General features: G+C 49.1%; 1 protein-coding gene across 1 annotated transcript in view; it reads left to right on the forward strand.

The window, feature by feature from the left end:
• Nucleotides 1-10,079, forward strand: part of Adgra1 (adhesion G protein-coupled receptor A1) — a 32,508-nt gene extending 22,429 nt beyond the window's left edge. The window contains exons 5-6 of the mRNA XM_038318364.1: nucleotides 7,677-7,775; nucleotides 8,855-10,079. Coding sequence (XP_038174292.1) covers nucleotides 7,677-7,775; nucleotides 8,855-10,079 — 1,324 coding nt within the window. The remainder of the gene's footprint in view (nucleotides 1-7,676; nucleotides 7,776-8,854) is intronic.
• The last annotated feature ends 1,375 nt before the right edge of the window (nucleotides 10,080-11,454 follow it).

Below are 11,454 nucleotides of genomic sequence, written 5' to 3' on the forward strand. Positions count from 1 at the left end.
CTAAACTGCAAAGCCTCAGGGATTTTAATGGGTTCAGAGATGGGACAGGGCCAAGTCAGCCCACCTGCTGCACCTCATACCAGGGTTCAGTGGGAGATCAGTTAGCCCTATTCTGATCAAATTCCCACCTAGTCCCGTGTAACTCCCTCCAGAGGTACCAGCTGGATATGGCTTCAGATGAGTCGCTGTGCTCCTGCTGTCTAGTGGTCTTCTACTTTGCTTTTGGTTGCTGTGATAAAAACACTAACCAAAGCTGGCTTGCAATGATGCACACTTTTAATCTCAGCGTTTGAGAGGCAGAGGTAGGGGGTTCTCTGAGTTTGAGGCCAGCCTGGTCTACAAAGCGAGTTCCAGGGCAATCAGAGATACACAAAGAAATCCTGTCTGGAGAAGGTCGGGGTTGGGGGGGGGGGAGACACTCATCAAAAATAGTACAGAGGAGGTTACAGTCTATAATCAAGAGAAACTAAGGCAGGGACCTGGGGGCGAGAAATGAAGCAGAGACCACAGAAGAGCTGTTTACTGACTTGCTCAATCTGCTTTACTCAGCTACATTTCTAAAGTATTCCAGGCCCCCCTGCCTAGACACAACATTGAGCCCAGTGGTCCGAGCCTTCTACGTCAATTAGCATTTTTAAAAAAATGCCTCTGACCTGGTGCCGCACACCTTTGATCCCAGTACTCAGAAGGCAGAAGCAGGCAGATTTCTGTGAGTTCAAGGCTAGGCAGAGACACCTACAGGGTTTGTTTCAGGCCAGCCAGCGCCACACAGAGAAATCCTGTCTCAAAACAAACAAACAAGCCTCAAAGACATGGCCGCAGGCCAATCTGATCAAAGCAAGTCTTCAATTGAGGCTTCCTCTTCCTGTTGACTCGAGGTTTGTGTTAGATTGACAGCTGAAGCTAACTACGATAGGCAGGTTCCGAAACACTCTCTTAGGGAATTCCACTGCAGAGGCATTTCCTGCTAGGACTGTGGCCTTCTTCCACCTCTCCCAACAGTTCATGAGAGCCTGCACGAGTGTACAAAGCTGAAAGTCAGCTGCCCCATCCTACCCTACCCCAGCCCTGTGCTGTGCTGCCCTGCACAGTCCACTCATTCTTCAGAGGCTGTTGCCCTCCCCCTGTGCATCCATCCGCTCTCTATAGACCATCCTCCCTCCCTCCATTCCACCCTCCTTCCACGTCTAGCTATACCCCCAGCAATCCAGCTCCCCCACCCCCCACACACACCTGTCCATCCATTGTCTGCCTTATTTCTGTGCTCTCCCAACCGTGTACAAAACTGTCCGGCGGTGTCTGCTTGCAGGCCTTCCCCACTGTGTAGAACTTGCCTACGGGGAAGTGAGTAGCGCTCACACATGCTCAGTGAGCTGAAGCCGATGTAGGCAAAGAACTTGACCATCCACCTACGTGGATGCCCAATCTATGAAGACTAAGTTTACAGGAGGCTATGCCCACCATGGTAAACCATGAGTGTATTCAAGGAGGAGGCAACCAAGAAAAGGAAGGGGGTTGTATCCAAGGGGCATAATAAATGACCTTCAGCCATCAGTCCACAGGGGATTGCTGCTTGAGTCTGAGGGGCCTCTGGGGACATCCCCACCAGAGTGTGTTCTCCTGGAGGCGGGTGGCAAGCTGTGCTTCTAGCGGTCTGCTGTGGTGGCTGTTCACATCAGGCACATGGTGAGCCCTTCCTAATCACCCGTCACTTTATGATTTATCTACTTGCTCGTCTGTACTCATTCTGCTTCGGGTTTGACAACTTTCACAGCCAAGTCCCGAAAGCGATCTCATGTCTGGCCCTAGGCATCTCTATGGGGCAGACGGCTCTGTCACACATTGACTCTGCCTGCTTTGGTGCCTGGGAGGACTAAGACCACTCAAGGCTGGAGTGCTGCTCTGTGGTAGGACTTGTGTGTAACATGATCACTGCCATCCGAGCAGCACAAAGAAAAAGGAAAACAAAAGAAATCCACTGCAGGGGGCATGCTTGGCTCAGACCGGTTTGTATTCATGTCCAGTGGGGACGGATACACAAATCCAGCTTGTCAGGAATCTGGGAGGACCAGGGAGTCTTCTGGGTCCTTCAGATGAATCTGAATAGTCTAATCATTTACACACCCAGATAATTGTAGAATCAATTTTTCAACTTTTTTTTTTTTTTTGGTTTTTCTAGACAGGGTTACTCTGTGTAGCCTTGGCTGCCCTGGAACTTGCTCTGTAGACCAGGCTAGCCTCAAACTCACAGAGATCCACCTCCTTCTGCCTCTTGAGTACTAGGATTAAAGGCATTTTTTCCATTGTTTTTCAACTTTTCACTTTTACAAGAAGAAAATCTTCTGGGGCTATGTATGACTCGGATGCATTTATGCCATTTAATGACATCTTTATTTTACTTCTCAGCGGCTTCCTGTTTTCACTCAAATATAAAAATGTGTGTCTCTGTGACCCCTGCACCGTCGTAAACGTACACACATCCTGTAGATCCTGCATCTCATCATCTACAAACAGAGACATCGCTCTTCAGCCTCATCTGGTGCTAGCTTTTCCCAGGTGACTTTTAAAGACGGGAAAACCGCCTTCTTCTGCTGATTGGCTGAGTGTGGGAATGAACACACACGATTTCCACTGGATGCTTTCCTAGAATCCAGGGAATGAACTCCGTGTTGTCCACCTGCTGATAAGTCGAACTACTTTGTGTATGAACAATAACCCAGCCCAGAGTTTTGAGATCAGTCTTACTTCCATAAAGTGCTAAGACTTCATTTAGAGAGAAGTTACAAAGTACTTAGCTGACCTCTTCGATGTCTGTGTCTGGTTTTGACATCGGGTCCCCACTGGCCTCAAATCCGAGGAAAAGTTTCCTGCCCTTCTCCCCCACTTTGCCATCTAAACAATCTCGTATTATACTCTACAAGCAAACCCATTGAGTGTACAGATGCTAAAACCCATTTTGGTTTATTATTAGACAGAGCACAATTAAGTTTGTTTTGGTTTGGTTTAGTTTGGTTGGTTGGTTGATTAGTTGGTTAGTTGGTTAGTTGATTGGTTAATTGGTTGGTTGGTTAGTTAATTGACTGGTTACTTGGTTGGTTAATTAGTTGGGAAATTGGTTAGTTGGTTGGTTGATTGGTTGGTTGGTTGATTGGTTGGTTGGTTGATTGGTTGGTTGAAAGAGTTGTATTTTGGCTTCTTGAGACAAAGTCTTGCTATGTCATCCAGGCTAACCTTGAACTTTCAGAGATTTTCCTGTCTCTGCTTCCCAGAAGAGATTGTACCATCAGGTCCAGCAAGACTTTCTTTTCTTTCTCCGTGAAATACATTTTGATAATAATTTTCCCCTCCCCAACTTCTCACAGATTCTCTCTCTCCCTACCTCCCTACATACCAAACTTTGTGTTCTCTCTCTCTCTCTCTCTCTCTCTCTCTCTCTCTCTCTCTCTCTCTCTCCTCTCTCTCTCTCTCTCTCTCTCTCTCTTTCTTTCTCAGAAAAAAAGACACAAAATGAAAATCAAAACAACAGTGAAAAAACAATAAGACTAGGGAGGGAATGCCAAAACAAAACCAAACAAAAAGTTCACCACAAAAAAAAGAGTTTTGCCGGGCGGTGGTGGCGCACGTCTTTAATCCCAGCACTTGGGAGGCAGAGGCAGACGGATTTCTGTGAGTTTGAGACCAGCCTGGTCTACAAGAGCTAGCTCCAGAACAGGCTCCAAAGCCACAGAGAAACCCTGTCTCGAAAAACCAAAAAAAAAAAGAGTTTTATGTTGGCCAACAATATATTCTTGGGGAAGGGACCTACCTGGAGTGTGGCTGATAACCCCGTGACACTCTGTTGGAGAGAACTGGTTTTCCATTTGCCTTCAGGTATCAACTCCAACAAGTTTTTCTTTTTTTTTTTCTTTTTTTTTTGACCTTTATTTTTTTTAAAATATTTATTTATTATGTACACAATGTTCTGTTTGTGTGGATGCCTGCAGGCCAGAAGAGGGCGCCAGACCTCATTACAGATGGTTGTGAGCCACCATGTGGTTGCTGGGAATTGAACTCAGGACCTTTGGAAGAGCAGACAATGCTCTTAACCACTGAGCCATCTCTCCAGCCCTCCAACAAGTTTTTCTAATGTTGTTTTTTTTGTTTTTTTTCCCAAGGAATATATCCATTTCCTCAAAGTTACTAAATCTGTTGGCATACAGTCATTCACTATATACCCCTTTGATTCTTGCAGTGCATCTGCAGGATACAGAACAATAACTGTTCCTTAAGATTGGGAATTAATATTCTCAAACAATCTTTGTAATTAGTTTATCACTATTGTGTGTTCACAGTGTGTGAGAGGGATATACAAGCCGTGGTATGTGTGCGGAGGTCAGAGGAATTGGTTCTCTCCGTCCACCTTTATTTGGGTTCTAGAGATCAAACTTGTGCTTGCAAGGCAAGGTCCTTTGACAAACTGTGCCATCCTGTCTTCTTTACTCAGTCTGAGAGTTTGTAGCTTCACTGATTTTTGCTGTGGAGGAGCAAGTTTCCAACTTTTTCTCTGATCTTTATCATCTTCATCACGTGACTACCCCAGGCCTGTCTTAAGCTTTTGTTTTTCTAACTTGTTGGTTTAGATCACTAAGTTTCAGACCTTTCTCTTCTTCCTAATGGAAGATTGGAAACTAGAAATTTTCTGTTCAGCCCTGCTGTATCTGCTGCCAAGAAATTTCGGTATGTTGTATTTTCTTTGGTATTATTAATTTCTGATTTCTTCCCTGCTCCATGAATGATTTATGAGTGTACTGTTAAGTCCACAGTGTCTGTGGTGTCTTGGTTATAATATTGTTATAAACGTCTCTTCTAATTTTTATGTGGTACTAGAATATGCTCTGCATGATCTCAAATCTTCTGAATGTTTGAGTCTTTCATGGCATAGACATATTGAAAGGCCGAAACACACTGAAGAATGTCATTGTTGGCACATGCAATGAAGGAGTGCATATAGGGTCCCAATGTTGTCATGGTGAAGAAGCCACACACAGGGAAGAAGGATGTATAGATACCACAGTTGCCATGGTGAACAGGCCACATACACAGTGAAGGAGGGTATATGAATGCCATTATTAACAAGATGAACAGACCACATACAATGGAACAGGATGCCACTGTTGTCATGGTGATCATCAGTACATGCACAGTTGGAAAACGGATGCTGTAGATGCCAGTTTTCATGGTGAACATGCTGCGGGCTCTGGAGGAGGATGCAGGGATACCGTGGTTGACAGGTCACGCACAGCAGAGGAGAATGCAAAGATGCCATGGTTAGCATGGTGAAACACACACACACTGGGAGGAGATGTGTGAGTGCTTGGATTGCCATGGTGCAGGGGCTACATGCACTGAACGAAGATGTGTGAGTGCCATTCGCCTCTAGCCTGAACAAGTCACACATTCTGGAGAATAATGTGTAAATGTCACTGATGTCATAGTGAACAAGCTACATCACCAGAGCTGGTTACACTAGTAACACTGTAGGGTGAGATGTGTTACAAGGAGCCTTGGGTCAACTTCCTCAAATGCTGTGCTCATGGCCTCTGTTTCCTCATTGATTTTTGGCTAGTTGTTCTATCTCGTGCTGAGAGAGGGAACTTAAATACCACCTGTAATTTGGGAACTTCTACTTCTCCCTTCAGCCTGACAACATTCATTCTGGTGTCTTGAACCCTCTATTGCCCTCAGCTGTGCTGCCTCCCTGGCAAATGCAAATGCCATGCCTTACCTTAGCCTGTGTTACTTCTGTCTTGCCTGAGCCTGTTTTCCCTCCCGCTGCTGGCCTGGCTTCCTTGGCTTACAGCAGTGGTTCTCAACCTTCCTAATGCCATGACCCTTTACCACAGTTCCCCACATAGCATAAAATTATTTTTGCTCAGAGCTGTAATTCTGCTACTGTTATGAATCATAATGTAAATATCTGATATGCAACCCCTGAGAAAGGTTCATTAAACCCCAAATGCATCCCAACCCACAGATTGAGAACCCATGACTTAAAGGCAGCAGCTGACTGAGGGTCGACTCCTCCTCTAGGTCCACTTCCAGGCCCACCCCATCTCCCCTACTCTATACTATAGCCAGCTGGGTCATTCTTTTTTTCTCTATTCTGACAATCTCTGCCTTGAAGTAGAATATTTAGATTGTTAAAAATGTAACTGACTTTTTTTTCTCTTGGTTAGATTGTCTCCAATTTTATTCTCTCTTTCTGCCTCTTTTGGGATGTGTGGCTTCTGTTCTTCCATTCCTCCTTTTCTTCCTGCTTTTGTGTTGTTATAATATTTTTTATTTCAAATTAATATATTAATTAGCTTTTCTCTCTCAGCATCTTGCAGCCTCCTCAGAGATCAAAATGCCCAATCTATTCACAATCCAAGTAAATAAAGTTGTACCACATCACATAAAACATGGAGAGATAAACTCAGGACTCCTCCATCTCATCCTTTATATCACAGATGCCACATGCACCACCCCCCTGTGCTATTCACAAACGCACAACGTGTCAGACTTCTCTGTTTTAACACTCATCTGTATTTTGAAGAAGTTAGAGAGAAAGCAAGTCTCTTCTAGCTACCCTCATCTCAGCCTTCCTTGTATTCTTCCTTCCTGGTGACCAGCTTCCTTCCGTGCAGCATCCCGCCACCCTGAGGACCATCATGTGACCTTCCTTCAAGTGTGGTTCACCCGAGCACAAACTGTTTTTATTCCTTTCTGAGAGAGCATCCCCGCTACACCTGTTCTGTTTTGTCTGTTTTCAGATACGGTATCTCCATGTAGCGCTAGCCTACCTGGGACCTACCTGCTAGGCCACCCAGGCTGTCCTCAAACTTGTGCCACACTGTCTGCTGAGGGTGTCTGTCATAGCCACCACTTTCTCATGGGAATCCTCTCTGAGCTGCCCCTGAGGTGGCCTCACCATGGCTCAACACAGTAGGAAGTGTGCTCAGTCATGCCTGGTATGTCAGATTCGGTGTGTGCACAGGCCAAACCTAGGACACACACGCTCAGTGGGGTGGGACTCAGATAGGAAGTATCCAGGGGGCTGAGCACTGAATCACGCTCAGTGAAGCTATCATCTGAGGCCCATGGAGGGGAGGTCAATCCATGATCAGCTGTCTCTCCAGGGATAGCTCAAAGGTGAGCAACTCTCCCAACTGCCACAGAGGTCTAGGTGATCTAGGCTCCTCACCCTAAAACTATGTCTAACAATACACTGGCCCGCTGATCGCTGGGCACTGCTGACAGGGGGGAGGGGTATGAGCAGGGCTCCCACTAAAGACAGATCCGAAGGGAATCTAGCTAGGTCACCACTCAGGATACCACTTTAGGATAGCGATGCCACAATCAACACCCTCCTTCCCCTGCGGATATACTGGATGTATCTCTTCATATCTATCCTGCTCCCAGTCCAGGCTCCACAAGGTCCCACTGAGTCTGAAAATTCACCGTGAGCCCCTGCCAGCCAGAGCCAAGTGGGAGGAGAGCAGGCTCCCTTGCAGCACATGTGTTTGTCTGTACCAAAGGGTGGCATGGCCTTGGAATCCAGCTACCTCCCTTTTGCATCAGGGAAGGGGGAGGATAGCCTCATTTCTCTAGAAGGCTTTGGGCCATTCCTGGAAAGTCAGCCTTCTGATCTCTGGCAGGTTCTACCTCATCAGCGGAGGGGTCCCTTTCATCATCTGTGGGGTCACAGCTGCCACAAACATCAGAAATTATGGGACCGAGGATGAGGACGTGGCATAGTGAGTACTTTCCACTTGTGAGCCCTTGAAAAGTTGGGGGCGCTGCCCAGCTCCTCCTGGGGTTGTCTCAGACACTTGAGGAATTTGCCGACTTTTCATCCAGGCCTGGGGAGGGCAGGGAAGGTGCTCCACAGACATCTGTGATAATCAACCTCTGTTAGTGACTCTCCTCCAAGGTACCTGTAATAAGGCAAGCCCTTGAGAGAAACAGAAAGCCTTGGGCCCCAGAAGATCACTCAGGATTGTGTCTCCCCAGACTCTGTGTAAGCAGAGCCCCCCCCCCTTCTCCCAACACACTCAGTTTCCCACTGACTATTTCCTTAGACACCAAAGGTCTGCCTTTTTTATAGTCCGGGACCAGATAACAGAAGGTCAGCTAAACACGACACACCCCTCCAGCAAAGACAGACCCAGTCGCAACCCCTCAGGTGCCCAAGCCCTAGTGGGACCTTCATCATTCTCAGTACCTCAGAACCTCAGAACCCCACGACGTCCGACCCTCACTCAAACTACGCTTGCCTTGTACGCTGCCTATCAGAACCTGCCTCTGCCCACTCGCTCCTTACCCAGGACAATTTCCTGACCCCTCAGCCGACCTCCTAGCCCCATCCACTCCAGGCCTGCCCCGTCCCGTGCCCATCCACCTCCTGAGGACTGGCACACAGAGCTAACCAACCAGCTGGCTCTGAACACTCATCTAGACTGCAGTTCTGTCCCTATCAACCCAAACCTCAGGACTGATCAGTCTCCGGTGTCATCTGTTTCCTTACCACAATTAAAATTCTCCCTTAGCCGGGCGGTGGTGGCGCACGCCTTTAATCCCAGCACTCGGGAGGCAGAGGCAGGCGGATCTCTGTGAGTTCGAGACCAGCCCGGTCTACAAGAGCTAGTTCCAGGACAGGCTCCAAAAGCCACTGAGAAACCCTGTCTTGAAAAATACAAATAAAATAAAATAAAATAATAAAATAAAATTCTCCCTTGTAGGAAACCCCATTTAGTCCTGATGAGTGGGGCGGGGCACGTGGGGGCGGGGCAAGCACTCGAGCTACATACCCACACTTACCTGCTTCTCCCTGCAGCTGCTGGATGGCCTGGGAGCCCAGCTTAGGTGCGTTCTATGGACCGGCTGCCTTCATCGCCCTGGTCACCTGTGTGTACTTCCTCTGCACCTATGTGCAACTGCGGCGTCACCCAGAGCGCAGGTATGAGCTCAGAGAGCGCACCGAGGAGCAGCAGCGGCTGGCAGTCCCAGAGAGCGGCCACCGCCATGGGGTGCGTCCCGGCACGCCACCCGCCTGCGATGCCCTGGCTGCCTCACAGCTGCAGAACGAGCATTCCTTCAAAGCCCAGCTGCGTGCTGCCGCCTTCACACTGTTCCTGTTCACAGCCACGTGGACCTTTGGGGCCCTGGCCGTGTCTCAGGGCCACTTCCTGGACATGATCTTCAGCTGTCTGTACGGCGCCTTCTGTGTGACCCTGGGACTCTTTGTCCTTATCCATCACTGCGCCAAGCGGGAGGATGTGTGGCAGTGCTGGTGGTCATGTTGCCCCTCTCGGGGAGATACCTCCACCACCAAGCCCAATGCCCACCCTGCACTCGATGCCAACGGGGATGCACTGGGGCATACAGCCTGCCTGCAGGACTCACCGTGCCCTGGAAAACTCAGAGGCTTTGGCCATCCACCAGCCGGCCACTGCAAGATGACAAACCTGCAGGCTGCCCAGGGTCATGTCAGCTGTCTGTCACCTGCCACCCCTTGCTGCGCTAAGATGCACTGTGAGCAGCTGATGGAGGAGGAGGCCCACATGCACATGGCCGAGGAGGACACCTTCCCGCACGACCCTCACCTGCACGCCCCTCACCTGCACAGGTGCCTCAAGGGCAGAACTAAGCCCCACTACTTCAGCAGGCACCAGGCAGCCGCAGCTGAGAGGGAGTATGCCTACCACATCCCCTCCAGCCTGGATGGCAGCCCCCACAGTTCACGCACAGACAGCCCTCCCAGCTCTCTTGAGGGCCCAATGGGGATGCATACACTGGCCTGCTGTGCCCAGGCCGACCCTTTCCCCATGGTCAGTCAGCCTGAGGGTGGAGACACGAGTCCTGGGCTCTATGGCTGTCCCCCACGACTCTCCCCGGGCCCTGCCCACTTGGAGATGCTACGAAGGACACAGTCCCTGCCTTTTGGGGGCCCCAGTCAGAATGGGCTGCTCCAGGGTGACGTCCGAGAAGGCCTGCCATTTGGTACTGATGGGACAGGGAACATCAGAACAGGACCCTGGAAAAATGAAACTACAGTGTAACCAGGTTGGGAACACAAGTCCCTCACCAGTGCCACCATGTGTCCCTTGGAGGAGCTTCAAAGCAGAGAGTGGCACTCTGCTATGTGAGGTTAATGGGCTGGGAGGGTCAAGTGGCCAAGCGGTTCAGAAGTGGTTCACACCCCTCAGCCATGATCTCTTTGATTGTGACAGAACCCATCTGGAGAACACTGGGCCACAGCCACCTCCGCTGGTTCCAGGGTGGGAGGTGGCTCTCCATAAGCTTGTCACCTGCTCTCTGTTCATAGCACCTTCCCTTCCTGCCGGGAGGGAAGCTGGGAGACCTCTGCAGAGACTCCACCTGATGTTCCTGCCTTTGGTACATGTGTGTTAGGTTTTACTCTAGGGACCACAGCAGTGGTGCTCCAGAGCACACTCACACTGGGCGGTTTCCTGCCCCCTGCTATCCTAGTGTTACCTCACATCTGCATCTTTACCGGGAACCACCTAGCACTTCTGCCTGCCCACGCCTGCACCCATATGGGACGTGGCCCTGGACTGATAGCCGGAGGGCATTCTGGGTGCTAAGAATGGGCCTGCTGTGGAGCTATGGGGAGAGGAAACAGCCAATGGCTGTGGTCCTCAGAGAGCTGGCCTCAGTCTCTCTGAGCCTATGCTTTTGAAAGATGCCCACTTTTTGATGGAGACCTAGCTTTGAGAGTCAGCAGCCACCAGACTGGATTCTGTTCCAATGAGAGCAAGTAGTAATTAAGTTCTCTGTCCCACAAGGAAGGGTCAACCAGGCTGTGACGGTCATCACAGATGAAAGCTGCCTTTTCGTTTTTGTCATTTTTCACGAACATTTGGGTACATAGCCCCACCTCAAAGAATAGACATCAACAATGACCCTTTTGTAAAATCAGAAGTCTCATCCTAGGGGAGGCCTTCACAGAGGTGAGAGCCCATATGTCCAGAGATACCAACCTATGAAACTGTACACCTTTCCTTTCTATCTTTCTCTTCCCAGTTTGTGGTCCATATGCATACACATGTACACATGCATACACACACAGCACATATGTCCACACATATATGTACACCACACATGTGTAAACATGCACGCTTATACACATTTACAGTTACACAATGCACACCACAGACATGTGCATCCACACACCTGCTCACCACATACATGCATGTGCACATGCCGGCACACCACCACACTCATGCATACATACTCAATGCCCACATATAGACATACTGGTGTTCATATGCACCCACAAATAATTAGTGCATTTCGTAGCCCTGAGCCCTGGGTTCCTTTGCAGATGTGAATGAGTCTCTATGACTTGCATCACAGAGCATAGCCTTGCTGACAACCTCCTCAGAGAACAGGGCCCGGGTAAGTTCCTAGAGC

This window comes from Arvicola amphibius, chromosome 1 (assembly GCF_903992535.2).
Source record: "Arvicola amphibius chromosome 1, mArvAmp1.2, whole genome shotgun sequence".
Classification (NCBI taxonomy): domain Eukaryota; kingdom Metazoa; phylum Chordata; class Mammalia; order Rodentia; family Cricetidae; genus Arvicola; species Arvicola amphibius.